The sequence below is a fragment of the Salvelinus fontinalis genome, chromosome 15 (genome assembly GCF_029448725.1).
Source record: "Salvelinus fontinalis isolate EN_2023a chromosome 15, ASM2944872v1, whole genome shotgun sequence".
Classification (NCBI taxonomy): domain Eukaryota; kingdom Metazoa; phylum Chordata; class Actinopteri; order Salmoniformes; family Salmonidae; genus Salvelinus; species Salvelinus fontinalis.
This window is the reverse complement of record NC_074679.1, coordinates 46,070,137-46,094,167: the sequence shown is the minus strand read 5'-3', so window position 1 is coordinate 46,094,167 and position 24,031 is coordinate 46,070,137. Positions and strand designations below refer to the sequence as shown.

Below are 24,031 nucleotides of genomic sequence, written 5' to 3'. Positions count from 1 at the left end.
TACATTCAAATCAAGCAGGCAGTCCTTTTGAACTTCTAGCTGTAAGTTCTTCACATATGATTTGGCACAGTATTTGCAAATGTACACAGCTTTTCCTTCTACATTAGCTCCAGTGAAATGTCTTCACACATCAGTATGAAGGAAAAGCAGCCAACAAGTGCTCAGCATATGTGGGAACTCCTTCAAGGCTGTTAGAAAAGCATTCCAGGTGAAGCTGGTTGAGAGAATGCCAAGAGTGTGCAAAGCTGTAATCAAGTCAAAGTGTGGCTATTTTGAAGAATCTCAAATATAAAATATACAGTGGGGAGAACAAGTATTTGATACACTGCCGATTTTGCAGGTTTTCCTACTTACAAAGCATGTAGAGGTCTGTCATTTTTATCATAGGTACACTTCAACTGTGAGAGACAGGATCTAAAACAAAAATCCAGAAAATCACATTGTATGATATTTAAGTAATTAATTTGCATTTTATTGCATGACATAAGTATTTGATCACCTACCAACCAGAAAGAATTCCAGCTCTCACAGACCTGTTAAGTTTTTCTTTAAGAAGTCCTCCTGTTCTCCACTCATTACCTGTATTAACTGCACCTGTTTGAACTCATTACCTGTATAAAAGACACCTGTCCACACACTCAATCAAACAGACTCCAACCTCTCCACAATGGCCAAGACCAGAGAGCTGTGTAAGGACATCAGGGATAAAATTGTAGACCTGCACAAGGCTGGGATGGGCTACAGGACAATAAGCAAGCAGCTTAGTGAGAAGGCAACAACTGTTGGCGCAGTTATTAGAAAATGGAAGAAGTTCAAGATGACGGTCAATCACCCTCGGTCTGGGGCTCCATGCAAGATCTCACCTCGTGGGGCATCAATGATCATGAGGAAGGTGAGGGATCAGCCCAGAACTACATGGCAGGACCTGGTCAATGACCTGAAGAGAGCTGGGACCACAGTCTCAAAGAAAACCATTAGTAACACACTACACCGTCATGGATGAAAATCCTGCAGCGCACGCAAGGTCCCCCTTCTCAAGCCAGCGCATGTCCAGGCCCGTCTGAAGTTTGCCAATGACCATCTGGATGATCCAGAGGAGGAATGGGAGAAGGTCATGTGGTCTGATGAGACAAAAATAGAGCTTTTTGGTCTAAACTCCACTCGCCGTGTTTGGAGGGAGAAGAAGGATGAGTACAACCCAAAGAACACCATCCCAACCGTGAAGCATGGAGGTGGAAACATCATTCTTTGGGGATGCTTTTCTGCAAAGGGGACAGGACGTTTTAGATTCCGTCTCTCACAGTTGAAGTGTACCTGTGATAGAAAATTACAGACCTCTACATGCTTTGTAAGTAGGAAAATCGGCAGTGTGTCAAATACTTGTTCTCCCCACTGTATATTTATTTGTTTAACACTCTTTTGGTTACTACATGATTCCATATGTGTTATTTCATAGTTTTGATGTCTTCACTATTATTGACAATGTAAAAAATAAAGAAAAACCCTTGAATGAGTAGGTGTTCTAAAACTTTTGACCGGTAGTGTAAGTCAATTGGTGTGTGTGTGTGTGGGTATGTGTCTGTGCATATGAAGTGGGGAGGATGAATATGTGTAGGAGGGCGGGAGAGAATGGGTGTGCGGGGGCATGGAGTATATGTTGTGTGTGAATGAAAGAGAATGGATGAGTAAGAGGATGTGTTTGAGAAAAGGGGACAGGGGAGAAGATGGAGGTTGGGATAAACTTGGCCTGGCTGGGTAGGGGAAGGAGGGTAGGTGGTGATAAGCTTGGCTTGGGGGGTTAAGGATGGGAGGGGGAACACGCTTGGCTTGGGGGGGTAAGGAGGAGTAAGGATGGGAGGTGGGGATAAGCTTGACTTGGGTAGGGTTAAATGGGGCAGAGCAGGGAGGGGGTGGTGCAGAGAGATGGATTTGATTTGGGATGGATTTTTTTCTTCATTTTTTTTATGACTTGTAAATCCATTGTAAAATGAATAAGAGATCCTGACATAGGAAAGGAAGTCAAAGTTTTATTATTCCTCGTTTGTCATTACAACTGCGATTTAATGGTGGTTATTGGTGATAATGGAGAGGGACTATATCCAGGGGATTGGGATGGGGTGATTGGGAGGGCATCAGACACTTCTCTGACGTGTGCTTGGGTCCTCCACTCATCCCATTTCAGTCTCTTAGAGGACCCACTCACCCCAAGTAGACCCTCACCTGCCAATATACTTACATTTACCTTGTAAGGTAATACAAACCAACCACAGTACTTATGTGGTAGTCCTTCTTAAAATGTACAGTATGTACAATGTACGTACAGTGCATTCGGAAAGTATTCAGAACCCTTGACTTTTTCAACATTTTGTGACGTTACAGCCTTGTTCTAAAATTTATTAAATGTTTTTTCCCCCTTGTTAATCTACACACAATACCCCATAATGACAAAGCAAAAACAGGTATCGCATATAAAAAAAAAACTCAAGTATCACAGTTACATAAGTATTCAGCCTGACAGAGCTTGAGAGGCTCTGCAGAGGCGAATGGGAGACACTCCCCAAATACAGGTGTGCCAAGCTTGTAGCATCATACCCAAGAAGACTCAAGGCTGTAATCGCTGCCGATGGTGCTTCAACAAAGTACTGAGTAAAGGGTCTGAATACTTATGGAAATGTTATATTAGAATTGTATTTATTTTTATTTGCGATACCTGTTTTTGCTTTGTCATTATGGGGTATTGTGTGTAGATTGATGAGGGGGGGGAACTATTTTATCCATTTTAGAATAAGGCTGTAACTTAACAACATGTGAAGTGGTCTGAATACTTTCTGAATGCACTGTAAAGATAACTTTATTCCATTACTTAACAATATGAAAGCAGATTTAAGATAGAATAATCTTCCCATAAATCTTACAGGTAGAATAAACCTCTTCAGAATGGCATGGCTCCCAACGTTTTTGCATTTATTTTCAAGTAATACCGATTTGTTCTTAACTAAGACAAAATAATTCATAATTGACTTTTTCTGCACAACATACAGTACTAGTCAAAAGTTTGGACACACCTACTCATTCCAGTGTTTTTCATTATTTTTACTATTTTCTACATTGTAGAAAACTATGAAATAACACACATGGAATCATGTAGTAACCAAAAAAGTGTAAAACAAATCAAATATATTTTATATTTGAGATTCTTCAAAGTAGCCAATGTCCTTTGCTCACTCTGACAGCTTCGCACACAATTAATACCTTCTGGGAATGTTATAAAGTCCTAAAAGTTTTGGGTGAAGTTGGAAAGATGGCTGTCAGAAGTATTACAATGTAAATGTACTTTTAATTTGTCTGTCTGTATATTTCAAGACATGGCATATGAGGGTGCAGTGAGATACCCGATGGGTTGGACAGTACATTTCGTATCAATCATTTGCAGCTGACTTGCCTAGTTAAATAAAGGTTCAATAAAGGTTCAATAACAAACCTCTTAAAACCTCTTAAAAAAACGTATCCTTAACTGGAAATCGACCAATCCTCCGTTGTTCACGCAATAGAAAGGTCAAATGCTTTACTATCTAAAAATGTAAAGTGAGTGGGCGACGGAGAGAAACAAAATCGTGTAGTTTGACGCCATGTGGCAGAAAGTGATACGAGCGCTGGAGATAGGGGTGAGGGTTAGTAGGTATGGGCAGTGATGTAGTTGATGTTGTCATTTGTGTGTGTTTGTTTTGTATTGTTGATAAAATATCAAATAAAATCATGTTTAAAAAAACAAAAACAAAAAAAAGACGAAGTAGGCTCTCACTGCTCAATGTATCTCTTCCATGTTTGGCCTTGGGAGGTAGTACCGTTTGGAGGTATTTCCGCGGGTTGGACTCAAAATCAACTTCATACCCTCGTCATCATTACGGAATGTTATTCACTCTCCGCAGGGTCGGCAGAAAGAAAGAGGATGCTTCCTTTTTTCAGAGGGTTAGTATTTTCAACCTAACTTCTGTTTCCCCTGAAAAACAAATGTGGGGACTACGCTCAGGCGTCTTTTTACACCTGCTACTTTAGGTGACGGATTATTGTGGATAATCATGAATGAATTATGAATAATGATGAGTGAGAAAGAGGCATAAATATCTTACCCCCCTCACACAAAAATGCTAACCTCCCCTATTTTTGGTAATGGCGAGAGGTTAGCATGTCTTGGATAATCTTTCTGCACACAGAATCTGCCCACAGGACTTTATCATTCTTCATGATTCATTCATGGTTATCCGTAATCAAGATAGCGTCCACATTAATGTAGAAGTATTCAGAAACATATTATTTTCTTATTTACAATAAAAGGCACAATAAATTGTTTACCATTCGTTTCTATTGGGCACAACATAATCTGAAAGACAACCAAAACAAACTGCAAATGCATCCAACAAGTTTGTAGAGTAACAAGTTTGCAGAGTAACAAGCTTGATGTAGTCATTTCTAAATGGTAAAAGATATGTATGAAAATAACTTCAAATAAAAGGTATTGTCGCCTCATGATTTAAAAACAGAAACTTAAATCCAAAATGCTGGAGTATAGAGACAAATGAAACGTTTTAGCTTCACTGTCCAAATAAAAATGTAGTGGCGTGTACATATGTATCAATCCCAAATGAATGGAAAAGATAGGCACCATTTAATTCCACCAATTTTGATAATGCATAGGGTTGTTATTTGCATTGCATGTGAACAGATTACTGTTTTACTAGCTGGCAGACTTCTTTTGATTTATTCTTTACATGACGTTGATGCACTTAGACCCAGATGACCGAGATGAACCAAATGACACAGATGACCCAGAGCAACAGAAACTATTTCGGTGTGTGTCAGGAAATATGGATAGCAAAAGGATTCGACTGTACCTCGGCCTGGACAATCTGGTATGTTGCTCCAGCAGCTCTCATCAAACATCTGGTGCCCCCTTGTGTTGCCTGGAACAAATGCTGGGTCCCAGAATTATGATGAATCATTTTAGGGACAGTTTCCGTGACCCAGATAAAGCCTCATTCCAGATTTAAAAACCATGTTCAATGGAAAACGTACAAAGTAACTTTTCAGGGGAAAAACACTGTTGTAATTTGTCCGTCCTCGTGATTGCCATTCTATCTCATTCATTCTAGGTGGTGGATTGCATGCTCCAGAAGAAACCAGGCGTCTCAGCTAGACAGTACCAGAACCAACTGAAGCTCTACACATCATCTGGTCTCCTGCCCACCATGGCCATCTATAACAGCACTAACTCAGCCACCTTCCCCTTTAAATTCATTATGGTGAGATGGGCTAATATTAGGATTAGATACATACAACAAAATCAATGGTCTCAGTAATGACTTGAATTCAATGACTTTCTACTTCTATCTGTTTCTCTTATGTGTGCTTTCCCTCTGCTTGTTAGAATGCATCCACCTGGAGAGTGAACGTCCCCAGATACAACATTACTATCAACACAGGTGTCATTATTTCTTATTAATGAGCCTATCTATTAGTCTGGGTACCAGTCTTTTTAGCTAACATTCCACTCCGTGCCACTCCTGTCATTCGCCTAAGAGACTGACCTTTCGGGAATCTCAACGGTCAATACGCAGCTGGATTACCAGCGGAGTTGCTCATTGGTTGTTGGAAATAACATATATATATATAACCAGGTAGGCCAGTTGAGAACAAGTTCTCATTTACAACTGCAACCTGGCCAAGATAAAACAAATCAGTGCGACAAAAACAACATAGAGTTACACATAGGTTAAACAAATGTTCAGTCAATAACACAATAGAAAAATCTGTGTACAGCGTGTGCAAATGTAGTAAGATTAGGGAGATAAGGCAATAAATAGGCTATAGAGGCGAAATAATTACAATTTAGCATTAACACTGGAGTGATAGAAACTGGGGTGCAAAGGAGCAAAAAAAAAAAATAACAATATGGGTATGAGGTAGTTGGGTGTGCTATTTACAGATGGGCTGCTCTGACAGCTGATGCTTAGAAAGGGATATATAAGTCTCCAGCTTCAGTGATTTTTGCAATTCGTTCCAGTCATTGGCAGCAGAGAACTGTAAGGAAAGCCAGCCAAAGCAGGTGTTGGCTTTGGGGATGACCAGTGAAATTTACCTGCTGGAGCGTGTGCTACTGGTGGGTGTTGCTATGGTGACCAGTGAGCTGAGATAAGGCGGGACTTTACCTAGCAAAGACTTATAGATGACCTAGAGCCAGTGGGTGTGGCGACGAATATGTAGCGAGGGCCAGACAACGAGAGCATACAGGTCGCAGTGGTGGGTAGTATATGGGGCTTTGGTGACAAAATTGATGGCACTGCATCCAATTTGCTTAGTAGAGTGTTGGATTCTATTTTGTAAATGACATCGCCAAAGTCAAGGATCTGTAGGATAGTCATTTTACGAAGGTTTGTTTAGCAGCATTTCGCAACAAAGGAGGCTTTGTTGTGAAATAGGAAGCCGTTTCTAGATTTTATTTTGGATTGGAGATGCTTAATGTGAGTCTGGAAGGAGAGTTTACAGTCTAACCAGACACTTAGGTATTTGTAGTTGTCCACATATTCTAAGTCAGAACCGTCCAGAGTAGTGATGCTAGTCGGGTGGACGGGTGAGGGCAGCAATCGGTTGAAGGGCATGCATTTAGTTTTACTTGCATTTAAGAGCAGTTGGAGGCCACGGAAGGAGTGTTGTATGGTATTGAAGCTCGTTTGGAGGTTTGTTAACAGTGTCCAAAGAAGGGCCAGATGTATACAGAATGGTGTTGTTTGCGTAGAGGTGTATCAGAGAATCACCAGCAGCAAGAGCGACATCAGTGATGTATACAGAGAAAAGAGTCGGCCAGAGAATTGAACCCTGTGGCACCTCCATAGAGACTGCCAGAGGTCCGGACAACAGGCCCTCCGATTTGACACTGAACTCTATCTGAGAAGTAGTTGGTGAACCAGGCGAGGCAGTCATTTGAAAAACCAAGGCTATTGAGTCTGCCGATAAGAATGCTGTGATTGACAGAGTCAAAAGCCTTGACCAGGTCGATGAAGACGGCTGCACAGTACTGTCTTTTATCAATGGTGGTTATGATATCGTTTAGGAACTTGAACATGGCTGAGGTGCACCCATGACCAGCTCGGAAACCAGATTGCATAGTGGAGAATGTACGGTGGGATTCGAAATGGTCGGTGATCTGTTTGTTAACTTGGCTTTCGAAGACTTTAGAAAGGCAGGGCAGGATGAATATAGGTCTATAACAGTTTGGGTCTAGAGTGTCTCCCCCTTTGAAGAGGGGGATGACCGCGGCAGCTTTCCAATCTTTGGGGATCTCAGACGATACAAAAGTGAGGTTGAATAGGCTCGTAATAGTGGTTGCAACAATTTTGGCAGATAATTTTATCCCAGCTGATTTGTAGGGTTCCAGATTTTGCAGCTCTTTCAGAACGTCAGCTGTCTGGATTTGGGTGAAAGAAAAGCAGGGGGGGGTGTAACGCACTTTAGGCGTAGTGGGTGCGGAGTCAGGCGCAGGAAGCAGAAGGTACAGAACAATGTTTTATTCCGGCACAGAGAAAAATGTTCATGCCAATACCGGGCGCATACATACATACAAGACCGGCCCAAAACCAAGACCCAACCAGTCCGGAGGAAAAAGAAAGAGAAACGCACTACCACAAATATACACAGAGGAAAAATAAGCCCGCACAAAGAGCAGGCGGGCCTTACCGGCTTAAATAGCCCAACTAAAAACCTAAACAAGAAACAGGTGTAACCAATAAGACAAAACCAACAGAAAAGGGGACGTCGGCAGCTAGTAGACCGGTGACGACGACCGCCGAGCGCCGCCCGAACAGGAAGAGTCGTGACAGGGGGCTTGGGCAAGTTGCTGCAAGGGGTGCAGAGCTGTTGGCCAGGGTAGGGGTAGCCAGGTGGAAAGCATGGCCAGCCGTAGAAAAATGCTTTATTATCGATGATCGTAGATTTATCGGTGGTGACAGTGTTTCCTAGCCTCAGTGCAGTGGGCAGCTGGGAGGAGATGCTGTTATTCTCCATGGACTTTACAGTGTCCCAAAACTTTTTGGAATTAGTGCTACTGGATGAAACTGTATGTTTGAAAAAGCTAGCCTTATATTAGTTGTGTATATTGGTTCCTGACTTCCCTGAAAAGTTGCATTTGACAGTGATGAGGGGTGATCGTTTGACCGTGGACCCATTACGGACGCAGGCAATGAGGCAGTGAACGCAGAGATCCTGGTTGAAGACAGCAGAGGTGTATTTAGAGGTTAAATTGGTCAGGATGATATCTATGAGGGTGCCCGTGGGTACAGATTTAGGGTTGTACCTGGTAGGTTCCTTGATAATTTGTGTGAGATTGAAGGCATCTAGCTTAGATTGTAGGACGGCCGGAGTGTTAAGCATATCCCATGTCCCAGAGTTCGTACCTAACAGTACGAACTCAGAAGATTGATGGGGGGCAATCAATTCACATATGGTGTCCAGGGCACAGCTGGGGGCTGAAGGTGGTCTATAACAAGCGGCAATAGTGAGAGACTTATTTCTGGAAAGGTGGATTTTTAAAAGTAGAAGCTTGAATTGTTTGGGCACAGACCTGGATAGTATGACAGAACTCTGCAGGCTATCTCTGCAGTAGATTGCAACTCCACCCCCTTTGGCAGTTCTATCTTGTCGTAAAATGTTGTAGTTGGGGATGGACATTTCAGAAGAGACATGTCCATCCCCAACTACAACATTTTACGACAAGATAGAACTGCCAAAGGGGGTGGAGTTGCAATCTACTGCAGAGATAGCCTGCAGATTTCTGGGCGTGGTAGAATAGATTCAAGGCATAATGTACAGACAATGGTATGGTAGGATGTGAGTACAGTGGAGGTAAATGTAGTAAACCTAGGCATTGAGTGACGATGAGAGAGGTTGTGTTTCTGGAGGCACCAGTTAAGCCAGGTGAGGTGTCCACGTGTGTGGGGGTGGGACAAAAGAGCTATCTAAGGCATGTAGGGCGGGGCTGGGGGCTCTACAGTGAAATAAAACAACAATAACTAACCGAAACAGCAGTAGACAAGGCATATTGACATTAGGGAGAGGCATGTGTAGCCGAGTGATCATAGGGTCCAATGAGCAGCAATAGGTGAGTCGGAGCCGTTCGGTAGTCGCTACTACGCTAGGCGAGCTGGAGACACGGTGATTCAGAAAGCTAGCGGGCCGGGGATAGCAGATGGGTCTTCGGAAACATCGCAACGGAAAAGCCTGTTGAAACCACCTCGGACAATTACGTCGGCAGACCAGTCGTGATGGATCGGCGGGGCTCCGTGTCGGCAATAAAGGGTCCAGTCCAATTGGCAAAAGAGGTATTGTAGCCCAAGAATTTGCTGGTAGACCTCTTCAGCTAGCCGGCAGATGGGCCTAGCTCGAGGCTAGCTCAAGGATTACTGGTGCTTGCTTCGGGACAGAGGTGTTAGCCAGTAGTAGCCACTCGGTTGCAGGTAGCTAGCTGCAATGATCCGGTGTAATTGTCCAGAGCTTGCGTCAAGAATCCGGTGATGTGGTAGAGAAAAAGCAGTCCTATATGCTCTGGGTTGATATCGCGCTTGCAGACTGGCAGGTATTGGCCCGAGCTGAAGCTGGCTGGTGTCCGAGTTAAGGGTGAAGACCGCAGCACAGGCTAACTGACTACTAGCTAGTAGCTAGTTATCTGGCTAGCTTCTGATTGGGGTTCCGGTTCTAAAGTATAAAAAATAGCAGATCCGTACCACATTGGGTGAGGCGGGTTGCAGGAATGTATATTCAGTTCCTAGATGGAAAGTGAAATTAAAATATATACGAAAAATACGAGGACTATTTACGCGGGACAAGACAGGACAAGACAAACACACGTCCGACTGCTACGCCATCTTGGATTCTGATAGGTGATCTCAAGCTCATTAATGATAGAATGGCCTTTCTTCAAATATGAAAAGTCTCTTTGGCAAATGACAGGAGTGGCAAGGAGTGGAATATTAGCTAGAAAGACTGGTACCCAGCTATTACTTGAAGACCAAGGCTACTTGAAATATTGAAGTACTACTACAATATCTACTTGCAGCAGCCTTTCACAGGCTTGATTGGCCTATTTAAACCTCTGTCCTCTCCCTCTCTGCCCTCTTTCTCTGTCTCTCCTCTCTCTCTCTCCCCCATTCCCCTAGTGGCAGCACCTGTGGATGAGTGGTATGTGGAGTTCAGTATGTTCCATGGCTTCTCTATGTTCAGCAGCAAGGGATCCATCCTGGACACACTGAAGGGAACACTACTGGATGTGGCCAGAGGTTGGACTAGGGGACAGAAGGGCCTATTGTGAATTTATGACAAAGCACTGGGTGTTTTGAATTTGGATATTTTTGCCAATGACTAAAGAAAATATTGTTCTCTGATTAATTGCAGTGCCTGTTTACCTCTAGGTGGCAATCTTTTCTTTATGATCATAACGCCGGATAGCTGAGAGGAGATGGGGTTTTCCACAATGATAATATGGTTAAAGGCGTTGATAGTATTTCCTATATTATCTATCTATCCCCTATTAACTTTTTACATTATGTTACAGTCATTCAGCAGACGCTTTTATCCAGAGCGACTTACAGTTAGTAAGTCAGTTAGACTTACATTAAAGGGGCATTCTGGGGCCTCCCGAGTGGCGCAGCAGTCTAAGGCACTGCATGGCAGTGCATGAGGCATCACTAGGCTGTGATGCCAGGCTGTGTCACAGCTGGCCATGACCGGGAGACGCATATGAGGCGGCACACAATTGGCCCAGCGTTGTGCGGGTTAGGGGAGGGTTTGGCCAGCTGGGATTTCCTCGTCCTATCGCGCTAAAGCGACTCCTTGTGGCGAGCCCGGTGCCTGCAAGCTGACTTCAGTCGCCACCTTGACGGTGTTTCCTCCAACACATTGGTGTGGCTAGCTTCCGGGTAAAGCGAGCAGTTTGTCAAGAAGAAGTGTGGCTTGGCAGGGTCGTGTTTTGGAGGACACATGGCTCTTGACCATCGCTTCTCCCGAGTTCATAGGGGAGTTGCAGCGATGGGAGAAGACTTTACCAATTGGGGGGCTTAAAGTAAAAAAATATGAAGGGACAATCTGCAGTTGATACATCCATTTTTAGACTTACAAATGAATGATATATACCCATTGATTCTTGAAGACTATAACTTATAAATGCCTCAGGTGCTTAGTTCAACTGTCAAAGCCCATCAGAACCCAAATTATAAGCTTGTTTTACTCAAATGTGTAAACATTGTAAAAAATAAAAACACTGTATAGCCTTAAAACATGCTTAAAACTACAATGTTCATATCTTTGATGGGCAGTCCTTGTATACATAGCTCTCTATGAATTTGAGAGTGGTTACATTTATCCAGGCCCATCCCTCAGCTTTTTAACAAAACAGATGCGGGGTGTTCACATTGTTATTGTTTCAACTAATGATTGCCCTTTTAAGGTTGTATCTTAGCAGTATGAGTGTGAATTTCAATAAGTTTGTCAGAATTGCATTGGCCGTGGCATCTCTCCCTTAGAGCCCATCCTGCAGTGGACGATAGGGGAGGAGTTGTCGTCTCGTATCAGTGAACCACAACTCCACCGGGTCCTGAAACTACAAGTCAGCCAGAGTCCCTGTGCCGGTGATGTGGCCGTGCTGGCACCTGTCTTCGCTCCAGGAGGACACACAGGTGAGGAAGACATACTGTATACACACACACAAACATGTTATGACAAACAGAACATACTTTAACTATAGGTAACTAACTGCAGACAAACAGGCCATTGATGTGCCCTGTGTATACACTCACCAGACAGTTTATTAGGTACACCCTAGTACCAGTTCGGATCCACCTTTGCCTCCAGCACAGCCTGAATTCTTTGGGGCATTCTACAAGGTGTCATAAATATTCTACAGGGATGTTGGTCCATGCTGACGCGATGGCATCACACAGTTGCTGCAGATTGGACGGCGGTACATTCATGCTGCGAACAGCCTGTTCCATCTCATCCCAAAGATGCTCTATTCAGTTGAGGTCTGGGGACTGACCAGGCCACTCAAGTAAACTGAACTCGCTGTCATGTTCCAGGCAATGTTTTTCCACTCCTCAATTGTCCAGTGTTGGTGATCACGTGCCCACTGGAGCCGCTTCTTCTTGTTTTTAGCTGATAGGAATGAAACCCAGTGTGTTCGTCTGCTGCAATAGCCCATCCATGACAACGATTGACGAGCTGTGCGTTCCGAGATGCCGTTCTGCACACCACTGTTGTACAGAGCCGTTATTGATCTGTTTGTGGCCTGCCTGTTAGCTTGCACAATTCTTGCCATTCTCGTTCGACCTCTCTCATCAACAAGCTGTTTTCGCCCACAGTACTGCCGCTGACTTGACGTTTACCAATTCTTGGTAAAGCCTAGACACTGTCGTGCGTGAAAAGCCCAGGAGGGTGGCCGTTTCTGAGATACTGGACCTGGCTCGCCTGGCACTGACGATCATACCATGCTCAAAGTCACTTCGGTCACTTGTTTTGCCCATTGGAACATTCAATCGAACAGTAACTGAATGCCTCGATGCCTGTCTGCTTGGCCACTGATCCGTTTTTGGGAACCTAATAAACTGTCCTGTAAGTGTATGTCTGCATGCTTGTGCGCAGGGGTGGAATTAGAAGAAAAATCACTGTAACATCACAGGTAATTTAGCTTAAAAGCAAATTGTGCTTGTTAAATTAGTTTTACATTGGGAACTCAGTTCTCAATCATTCCAATTCAATTCTACCCCTGCTTGTACTCATTCATAGGACTTTGTCAGTGATCATTACTGAGGCCTCCTGTCCCCTCCCATATTAACTGTAGGAGTGATTCTCAGTGTCACCAGATCTGCCTTCACCGCTCAGGCACGATGGTTCAATGCCACGAGATCACTATGTAGCTTGATCAATGAAGGTAGAGCATCTTATCTATCACGTTGCAGCTTTGATACATACTATATTACTTAGAATTGTATTTCAACATCCTTTATTCTGCTGTTTGATACGCAACGATACAGTGAGTGGGTGTGTTGTACAGTAATTCTCAGTGCACAGCCGGTCCTCCATTATTTGGTTATTAATGACTCTAATACCATTTTCACACACCAGAGGTGAGCCGAGCTGAGAGATTGCGTGAAAAGGGCCTTAATGGCTGTTCTCATTGTCCTCTACAGTGTGTGTGTCTGGCTGCTGACCAGTCTCTTGATGTTCCAAAGTGTGTGTGTGCCTGGCTGTGCAGGGATCTAACTTTTTCTGACTTACTGATCCTCCACTGTGTGTGTGTGTGTGTGTGTGTGTGTGTGTGTGTGTGTGTGTGTGTGTGTGTGTGTGTGTGTGTGTGTGTGTGTGTGTGTGTGTGTGTGTGTGTGTGTGTGTGTGTGTGTGGGTGGGTGGGTGGGTGGGTGGGTGGGTGGGTGGGTGGGTGGGTGGGTGGGTAACTGACCTGCTATCTCCACAGTGTGTGTGTCTGGCTGTGCGGGGATCTCCATCGTGGACCTGAAGCTGACCACCTGTCACCTGTTCCTGCTGACCAACCGGGGGCTCTTCATCAGCCAGGATCTCCTTTCCCCTGTCACAGGCACTCTCAATGTACTACACACACACACACGCTCATTTACACCATTAAAGATTGCACCGGGGGGGTGGCTGCTGTTTAATGGGCTCTTAACTTCTCTAGGGTATGTGGGACGGTAGCGTCCCACCTCGTCAACAGCCAGTGAAACTGCAGGGCGCCAAATTCAAAACAACAGAAATCCCATAATTTAAATTCCTCAAACATAAAAGTATTTTAGTATTTTGTTGACACAGCTTCTAAAATGTAGTATTACCTCAAGCATTTTATTAACTGCAAAACCACTCATGTCACCTATATATTAGAATGTCCACAGTGCAAGGTGTTCTACATTGGACGGACAAAGAGTCGCCTTCGAGATCGCTTGGCGGAACACAAGTACGCCATACGGGTAGGCAATGAAGACTACCCCATGGCAAGGCACTACATGTCCTTACACCATGGCAACCCTGCCTCCCTACAAGCTATGGGTATTGATCATGTTCCGGCCTCTATTAGAAAAGGGGACCGTCTTAAACAGTTAAACCAAAGGGAAAGTTTTTGGATTTACAAACTACAGGCCACTAAATACCCTGGTTTAAATGAAGATATGGATTTCTCGTGATGGGTCCATTTGCTGTCATCTAGTGGACATGTTGCTCAATTGCCCTCAGCTATGTTTGGACTGTTGTTCATGTTTTGCTGTGGTCTAGTGTACTGTGGAATATATTGCTTTCTTGTTCTGGACACTTCTCCCAGTCATGGTTAGGGTTGGAACTGGCTCTCTGGGTGTTCTGATGCTTCTAGCTTGGAGTTGTATGCTCTTGATAACATTGCTACAGTATTTCACCTTTTCATGTGTTTATTATTGTTTACTAGGTGTGTCCAATTTGGTAACCACCCCCTCTTCTAATTAGGGCTAATTGGAAAAGCCTTTCAAAAGAGGACATTGTATTCTCCTTTTTCTGTACTCCCTGACGAAGGCCATGCAGCTGAAACACGTCGTTTTTTAAACAACTTTGTTTCTATTGAACATGCCATACTAATAAAGGCATTTTAATTAATTATATGAAGAGTGCCTTGGTCCTCCTTTCTTTTTGAAGTATTTTACACCATTTTAAAGATACACTTGTTGTAAATCCAGTCAAAGTGTCCGATTTCAAAAAGGTTTTACGACGAAAGCACATCAAACGATTATGTTAGGTATGAGCCAAGTCACAGAAAAAGACAGCCATTTTTCCAGCCAAAGAGAGGAGTAACAAAAAGCAGAAATAGAGATAAAATTAATCACTAACCTTTGATGATCTTCATCTGATGACACTCATAGGACTTCATGTTACACAATACATGTACACTGCTCAAAAAAATAAAGGGAACACTTAAACAACACAATGTAATTCCAAGTCAATCACACTTCTGTGAAATCAAACTGTCCACTTAGGAAGCAACACTGATTGACAATAAATTTCACATGCTGTTGTGCAAATGGAATAGACAAAAGGTGGAAATTATAGGCAATGAGCAAGACACCCCCCAAAACAGGAGTGATTCTGCAGGTGGTGACCACAGACACTTCTCAGTTCCTATGCTTCCTGGCTGATGTTTTGGTCACTTTTGAATGCTGGCGGTGCTCTCACTCTAGTGGTAGCATGAGACGGAGTCTACAACCCACACAAGTGGCTCAGGTAGTGCAGTTCATCCAGGATGGCACATCAATGCGAACTGTGGCAAAAAGGTTTGCTGTGTCTGTCAGCGTAGTGTCCAGAGCATGGAGGCCCTACCAAGAGACAGGCCAGTACATCAGGAGACGTGGAGGAGGCCGTAGGAGGGCAACAACCCAGCAGCAGGACCGCTACCTCCGTCTTTGTGCAAGGAGGTGCACTGCCAGAGCCCTGCAAAATGACCTCCAGCAGGCCACAAATGTGCATGTGTCAGCATATGGTCTCACAAGGGGTCTGAGGAACTCATCTCGGTACCTAATGGCAGTCAGGCTACCTCTGGCGAGCACATGGAGGGCTGTGCGGCCCCACAAAGAAATGCCACCCCACACCATGACTGACCCATCGCCAAACCGGTCATGCTGGAGGATGTTGCAGGCACCAGAACGTTCTCCACAGCTTCTCCAGACTCTGTCACGTCTGTCACATGTGCTCATGTGCTCAGTGTGAACCTGCTTTCATCTGTGAAGAGCACAGGGCGCCAGTTGCGAATTTGCCAATCTTGGTGTTCTCTGGCAAATGCCAAATGTCCTGCACGGTGTTGGGCTGTAAGCACAACCCCCACCTGTGGACGTCGGGCCCTCATACCACCCTCATGGAGTCTGTTTCTGACCGTTTGAGCAGACACATGCACATTTGTGGCCTGCTGGAGGTCATTTTGCAGGGCGCTGGCAGTTATTTTTTTGAGCAGTGTATGTTTTGTTCGGTAAAGTTCATATTTATATAAAAAAATCTGAGTTTAGACGGGACGCTACTGTCTCACTTGGCAAAAAGCCTGAGAAAATGCAGAGCGCCAAATTAAATTATTACTATGAAAATTACTATAAAATCAAACTTTCATTAAATCACACATAAAAGATACCAAATTAAAGCTACACTGGTTGTGAATCCAGCCAACATGTCAGAATTCAAATAGGCTTTTCGGCGAAAGCATACGATGCTATTATCTGAGGATAGCACCATTGTAAACAAAGAGAGATACGCATATTTCAACCCTGCAGGTGCGACACAAAACGCAGAAATAAAATATAATTCATGCCTTACCTTTGACGAGCTTCTGTTGTTGGCACTCCAATATGTCCCATAAACATCACAAATGGTCCTTTTGTTCGATTAATTCCGTCGATATATATCCAAAATGTCAATTTATTTGGCGTGTTTGATCCAGAAAAACACAGGTTCCAACTTGCTCAAACGTGACGACAAAATATCTCAAAGGTTACCTGTAAACTTTGCCAAAAAATTTCAAACTACTTTTGTAATAAAACTTTAGCTATTTTTTAACGTTAATAATGGATAAAATTGAAAACGGGATGATCTGTGTTCAATACCGGAAGAAAAAGACGGAAGAGGTATCATGGAAAGAGATGGGAGTGCCTTGTGCAGATCCTCCAACGAGTGGTCAATCTGCCTTTGCCATCCGTACTATTGGCCATGCTTTCTGGTCTCCCGCCTCTAACAAACAGGACACGTCGAGTGACTCGACTTCAAGATGGCCGTACTTCTTCATTACACAAAGGAATAACCTCAACCAATTTCTCAGGACTGTTGACACCCAGTGGAAGCAGTAGGAACTGGAAGCAGGTCGCTTAGAAATCTGGTTTCCCAATGAAAACTTTAAAGAGTGACTTTAAAAAAAAAAGAATTCTGAATGGTTTGTCCTCTGGGTTTCGCCTGCTAAATAAGTTCTGTTATACTCACAGACATGATTCAAACAGTTTTAGAAACTTCAGAGTGTTTTCTATCCAAATCGACTGACAATATGCATATCTTATCTTCTGGGGATGAGTAACTGGCAGTTGAATTTGGGTATGCTTTTCAATGTTGCCCCCTACCCTAGAGAAGTTAACCAACTGACATAATGTTGCTGCTACTGTCTCTTATGACCGAAAAGAGCTTCTGGAAATCAGAACAGCGATTACTCACCTTGAACTGGACAAAGAATTTCTCTTTAATGAGTCGGACGAGAGGGATTTACTCCAGACACCCAAACAGGCCCTCATCCCCATCATTCGCAGGAGAAAAAGACGGAAGAGGTATCATGGAAAGAGATCGGAGTGCCTTGTGCAGATCCTCCAACGAGTGGTCAATCTGCCTTTGCCATCCGTACTATTGGCCAACGTACAATCGCTGGATAATAAATTGGATGAACTAAAAGCACGTATATACTTCCAACGGGACATTAAAAACTGTAATATCTTATGTTTCACCGAGTTGTGGCTGAATGACAACATGAATAACATACAGCTGGCGGGTTATACACTGTATCAACAGGATAGAATATCAGTCTCTGGTAAGACAAGGGGTGGCGGTCAATGTATATTTGTAAAAAACAGCTGGTGCTCGATATCTAAGGAAGTCTCAAAGTTTTGCTCGCCCGTGGTAGAGTATCTCATGATAAGCTGTAGACCACACTATCTGCCTAGAGAGTTTTCATCTGTATTTTTCGTAGCTGTCTACATACCACCACAGACCGATGCTGGCACTAAGACCGCACTCAATGAGCTGTATACCGCTATAAGCAAACAGGAAAACGCTCATCCAGAGGCGGCGCTCCTAGTGGCCGGGGACTTTAATGCAGGGAAACTTAAATCAGTTTTACCTCATTTCTACCAGCATGTTAAATGTGCAACAAGAGGGAAAAAAACTCTATAGACAACCTTTACTCCACACACAGAGACGCATACAAAGCTCTCCCTCGCCCTCCATCTCGCAAATCTGAACATAATTCTGTCCTCCTGATTCCTGCTTATAAGCAAATATTAAAGCAGGAAGCATCAGTGACTCGGTCAATAAAAAAGTTGTCAGATGAAGCAGATGCTAAACTACAGGACTGTTTTGCTAGCACAGACTGGAATATGTTCTGGGATTCTTCCGATGGCATTGAGGAATACACCACATCAGTCACTGGCTTCATCAATAAGTGCATCGATGCCGGCCCCACAGTGACTGTACGTACATACCCAAACCAGAAGCCATGGATTACAGGCAATATCCGCACAGAGCTAACGGGTAGAGCTGCCGCTTTCAAGGAGCGGCACTCTAACCCGGAAGCCTATAAGAAATCCCGCTATGCCACCGACGAACCATCAAACAGGCAAAGTGTCAATACAGGACTAAGATCGAATCGTACTACACCGGCTCCGACGCTCATTGGATGTGGCAGGGCTTGCAAACTATTACAAACTACAAAGGGAAGCACAGCTGAGAGCTGCCCACTGACACGAGCCTATCAGACGAGCTAAATTACTTCTATGCTCGCTTCGAGGCATGTAACACTGAAACATGCATGAGAGCCTCACCTGTTCCGGATGACTGTGTGATCACGCTCTACGCAGCCGATTAAGAACAGGTCAACATTCACAATGCCGCAGGGCCAGACGGATTACCAGGACGTGTAATCAGAGCATGAGCTGACCAACTGGCAAGTGTCTTCACTGACATTTTCAACCTCTGCCTGTCTGAGTCTGTAATACCAACATGTTTCAAGCAGACCAACATAGTCCCTGTGCCCAAGAGCACTAAAGTAACCTGCCAAAATGACTACTGCCACATAGCACTCGCGTTTGTTGCCATGAAGTGCTTTGAAAGGCTGGTCATGGCTCACATCAACACCATTATTCCAGAAACCCTTGACCCCAATTAGCATACTGCCCCAACAGATCAACAGATGATGCAATTTCTATTGCACTCCACACTGCCCTTTCACACCTGGACAAAAGGAACACCTATGTGAGAATGCTATTCATTGACTACAGCTCACACTGATCCTCAACACAGGGGCCCCTCAGGGGTGCGTGCTCAGTCTGTACCTCCTGTACTCCCTGTTCACTCATGTCTGCACGGCCAAGTTTGCGAATGACAGAACAGTGGTATGCCTGATCACCAACAATGATGAGACAGCATATAGGGAGGAGGTCAGAGACCTGGCCGTGTGGTGCCAGGACAACAACCTCTCCCTCAACGTGATCAGTACTGAGGAGATGATTGTGGCCTATAGGAAAAAGAAGCACCGAGCACGCCCCCATTCTCATCGACGGGGCTGCAGTAGCGCAGGTTGAGAGCTTTATGTTCCTTGATGTCAACATCACCAACAAACTAACATGGTCCAAGCACACCAAAGACTGTCGTGAAGAGAGCACAACTAAACCTATTCCCCCTCAGGAGACATGGGTCCTCAGATCCTCCAAAGGTTCTACAGCTGCACCATCGAGAGCATCGTGACTGGTTGCGTCACTGCCTAGTATGGCAACTGCTCGGCCTCTGACCACAAGGCACTACAGAGGGTAGTGCGTACGGCCCAGTACATCACTGGGGCCAAGCTTCCTGCCATCCAAGACCTCTATACCAGGCAGTGTCAGAGGAAGACCCTAAAAATTGTCAGATTCCATTAACCCTAGTCCTAGACTGTTCTCTCTGCTATTGCACAGTAAGCGGTACCGGAGCGCCAAGTCTAGGTCCAAAGAGGCTTCTAAACAGCTTCTACCCCCAAGCCATAAGACTACTGAACATCTAATCAAATGCCTACCCAGACTATTTTCACCCCCTTTACGCTGCTGCTACTCTCTGTTATTATCTATGCGTAAGTCACTTTAATAACTCTACTTTAATATATATTACCTCGACTAACCGGTGCCCCCGCACATTGACAAATTATTTCTTACTTTTATTTCTTACAAACTGCATTGTTGGTTAAGGGCTTGTAAGTAAGCATTTCACTGGCTCTGTTGTATTCGGTGCATGTGACAAATAACATTTTATCTGACTTTGTGCACAGAGCCATTTGATTGGCATGAACATTCTTTATGGTCCTTACTAGTCAATAAATAGTTTATCTGAACAGTTTGTGTTGTGGTACGGATCTTTGCCTCTGAATATTACAGTTCACCTTGCTGTTCCTCCCTGCACTGGCTCAGGTCTGTAAACATGTCAGTTGTTCAAGCTATTCTCAGATATAGTAGGGGCAGAGTGCCTCCCAAGAAAACAGTTAACAAGTCATCATTTCTCCTTCATAGATGGACTACTCTGCCACCACCTTGTGGTTTTCCTCTCAATGTGTGACAGATCGCATCTATTTCAGTGGTATGGCTTTATCATGACCTCAAATAAATGAACAATACGGATTCTTAACATGATTTTTGTTGTTGCGGAAGACAGTTTCAAAATGTTTTCTCTTGTTTAGATGACACACTCAGTTTGATTTCCAATGAAGGAGAAGGTGAAAACCTGGTAGGTGTGATTGAGGGGGTTTGTTTATAATTGATATTATACAAATGTCTATCCTTGTGTTTCAACCTGAGCTTCTCAATGGCAGCATTCTAGGTGTGTGTACAGTAAGTACCCCTTCACGAGGTGGTTCCTGTGCCAGGCCTCTGCTGCTGACATCGCGAAGAACCCCAAACACCGTTACCTGTCCTTCCTCCATGACCGCCACCAACACACTGGCCTACTGCTCTCACACACTGAGGTACCTTTTCTATATTGTCTATATACAGTACCAGTCAAAAGTTTGGACACACCTACTCATTCAAGGGTTTTTCTTTATTTTTACTATTTTCTACATTGTACAATAATAGTGAGGACATCAAAACTATGAAATAACACATATGGAATCATGTAGTAACCAAATGAGTGTTAAACATATCTAAATATATTTGGGATTCATCAAAGTGGCCACACTTTGCCTTGATGACATCTTTGCACACTCTTGGCATTCTTTCAACCAGCTTCACCTGGAATGCTTTTCCTACAGTCTTGAAGGAGTTCCCACATATGCTGAGCACTTGTTGGCTGATTTTCCTTCACTCTACGGTCCAACTCATCCCAAACCATCTCAATTGTGTTGAGGTCAGGTGATTTTGGAGACCAGGTCATCTGATGCAGCACTCCATCACTCTCCTTGGTCAAAGAGCTCTTACACTGCCTGGAGGTGTGTTGGGTCATTGTCCTGTTGAAAAACAAATGATTGTCCCACTAAGTGCAATCTAGATGAAATGGCATATCGCTGCAGAATGTTGTAGTAGCCGGGCTGGTTAAGTGTGCCTTGAATTCTGAATCAAGGGGTCTGAATACTTTTCGAATGCACTGTATATGAATTTGTATTTGAAATTTAAATGCCTAGTAATAGGGCATTACCTTTAGCTACAGAATATCTCACCACTATACGTTTCCATATTTTCCTCTCTCCTTCATTCCTTTCTCCAGCACGCAGAGAGAGAAATAACCAAACCAGCTGAAAAGTTGCCTCCATTCACTATTCGAGTGCAAATGGATGACATGTCTTTTTTTCCCATGTCTCTGTTTCTGCCCATTTGATAATGGCCCATTTCTAAATGAAAACTAATTTGACATAATAGTGAAGACAAGATTACATTTAGAATAGTGAAAATATTATCACTTGATGAGAGAACAGCGTGTGCAGCATGAGGCATGGAACAGACTGCAAGCTTTTCCAAACAACTCTAAATCTATTGTATAGGACCTGTTTCAAATGATCACTTTTACGCTCAACATGGCTTGTGTACTCGCTCCGGAATGGGAAAAATATCCTTTCCATTTTATTCAACTAAGTTCAATTATATTCTAGTTAATATAAAATCATATAATATAAAATAATGCCACAGGATTTATTAGCATATCTAGTCTGCTAAATGAACAAGCATACAGCCTATGGCATAGAGCATAGCCAGATAACATACAGTAGGCCAATTCATATTCTGTTCTTCTAAAATTCATATAATCTTTCTTTAGACCGGTCTTAAATAAATACTGGATCTATTGTGATGGTCTATTTTAAATTGATTTATTCAGCTATTTTAAATGCAGATGTCCCATCAGCGGCTTGTATGCATGGAAACCTGGAGATTTTAATTATGAGACCCTCTTTTGCATGACAATAACCAGCTGACAGTTTCATGACCGCCACAGCCCTACTTGAACCTGCCAGAATTCCCATCACATCCCATCTCCCCCATCCCCACCCATTTTTGTCCTCCTGAAGGTCTTGCCAGGTTTGCGTGATTGAACGAGACCCTGGATGTAGCCAGTACTCTACTGCGTGGTCACATGGTGATCCTGATTGCTGTTCAGCTGGACAAAGACAAACTCAGTGGCTTTAGCTACAGGAACATCGAGATAGACCATCTCATAGAGGTCAGTGTTGCAAACAACCCTACTCAACACAACCCTAGTTGCTTTAGGTCAATTTCACAGTAACATAATGATGCTGAGACTCAGATGTTTCACTTTGAAATGTATGCCAAACAAAATCCAATGATTGCAAAGTTAAACAGACCATACATCTCAAAGCACAAAGACACCTTTTAAGAATTTCCACAGACATTTTTACAAAAACACATTTACTTGAAGAACAATGCAGATGCAAAGTTTGGTAACAGAATGATGGCACAAAAAAGTAATTTTGTTAAAAGTGGTCCTTGTGCATAGAGTTGTATGATTTCCTTTTAAAGTCTCAGCATCATTCTGTCACTGTGGAATTGCCCTTTAGCTACAGGACCATTGAAATAGACCACCTCATAACGGTACAGAGCAACGGCCTAACCAGTGACAAAACCCAAAGACCGGAACTACTGCAGCTCGTTGTCTCACGTATCCCATTCAGTCCCGGCAGATTCTTCGGTCTACACTCAGAATCTGCCCATGGGAGATTATCCTCAGACAGACCATAAAAGGCATACAAATTGGGTTACTGCAGTTTTTGACAACTGTTTGTGTAGAAATGCCTTTATAGCACATCATCTATTGTTTATACTGGCCAATACGATAGATATTCTCCTGTCTGTCAGGCCTGTTGCAGACATACACTGATATCTTAGTTTTTAACCTACTGTGTGTTTGTGTCCCAATAGAAACATGAGATGGGTTTTGACAAAGCCCTGGCCCTCCAGTACACCACAGACCACACAGTCCTGCTCCACGAGAATGCTGTCATCAATGACCATGCTAACGGAAACAACCGCCAGGGCAGGACCAACCCTCTCACCGTGGCACCCGCCAGCCACTTCTCACCTGACCACATGGGCAAGGTTATCTACTTCAGGTGGGGGGGACTCTAGCCCCAAATCTCTTAAACCTGTCATCTTGTGGATCTTTTGAACTATTTTCTAGTCTACATGTAATATTGACCTCCTTATCTAATATTGACTTCCTTATCTAATATTGACTTTAATATTGACTTCCTTATCTAATATTGACTTTAATATTGACTTCCTTATCTAATATTGACTTCCTTATCTAATATTGACTTCCTTATCTAATATTGACTTTAATATTGACTTCCTTATCTAATATTGACTTCCTTATCTAATATTGACTTTAATATTGACTTCCTTATCTATTATTGACTTTAATATTGACTTCCTTATCTATTATTGACTTTCTTATCTAATATTGACTTCCTTATCTAATATTGACTTCCTTATCTAATATTGACTTTAATATTGACTTCCTTATCTATTATTGACTTAAATATTGACTTCCTTATCTATTATTGACTTTCTTATCTAATATTGACTTTAATATTGACTTCCTTATCTAATATTTAAAAAAAATGTACCCCCTTTTTTCTCCCCAATTTCGTGGTATCCAATTGGTAGTAGTTACAGTCTTGTCTCTTGAAACACAAACCAACCTAGCCGCACTGCTTCTTGACACAACGCACATCCAACCCGGAAGCCAGCCGCACCAA

At 43.4% G+C, this 24,031-nt stretch overlaps 1 protein-coding gene across 1 annotated transcript in view; it reads left to right on the top strand.

Moving 5' to 3' along the window:
- The first annotated feature begins 4,769 nt into the window (after nt 1-4,769).
- Nucleotides 4,770-24,031, top strand: part of LOC129812126 (cation channel sperm-associated auxiliary subunit beta-like) — a 34,981-nt gene continuing 15,719 nt past the window's right edge. Inside the window, 13 exon segments of the mRNA XM_055864053.1 lie at nt 4,770-4,910; nt 5,151-5,300; nt 5,426-5,480; nt 10,206-10,325; nt 11,568-11,720; nt 12,881-12,970; nt 13,514-13,644; nt 20,208-20,240; nt 20,340-20,406; nt 20,507-20,553; nt 20,639-20,791; nt 22,252-22,476; nt 23,193-23,383. Coding sequence (XP_055720028.1) covers nt 4,770-4,910; nt 5,151-5,300; nt 5,426-5,480; nt 10,206-10,325; nt 11,568-11,720; nt 12,881-12,970; nt 13,514-13,644; nt 20,208-20,240; nt 20,340-20,406; nt 20,507-20,553; nt 20,639-20,791; nt 22,252-22,476; nt 23,193-23,383 — 1,556 coding nt within the window.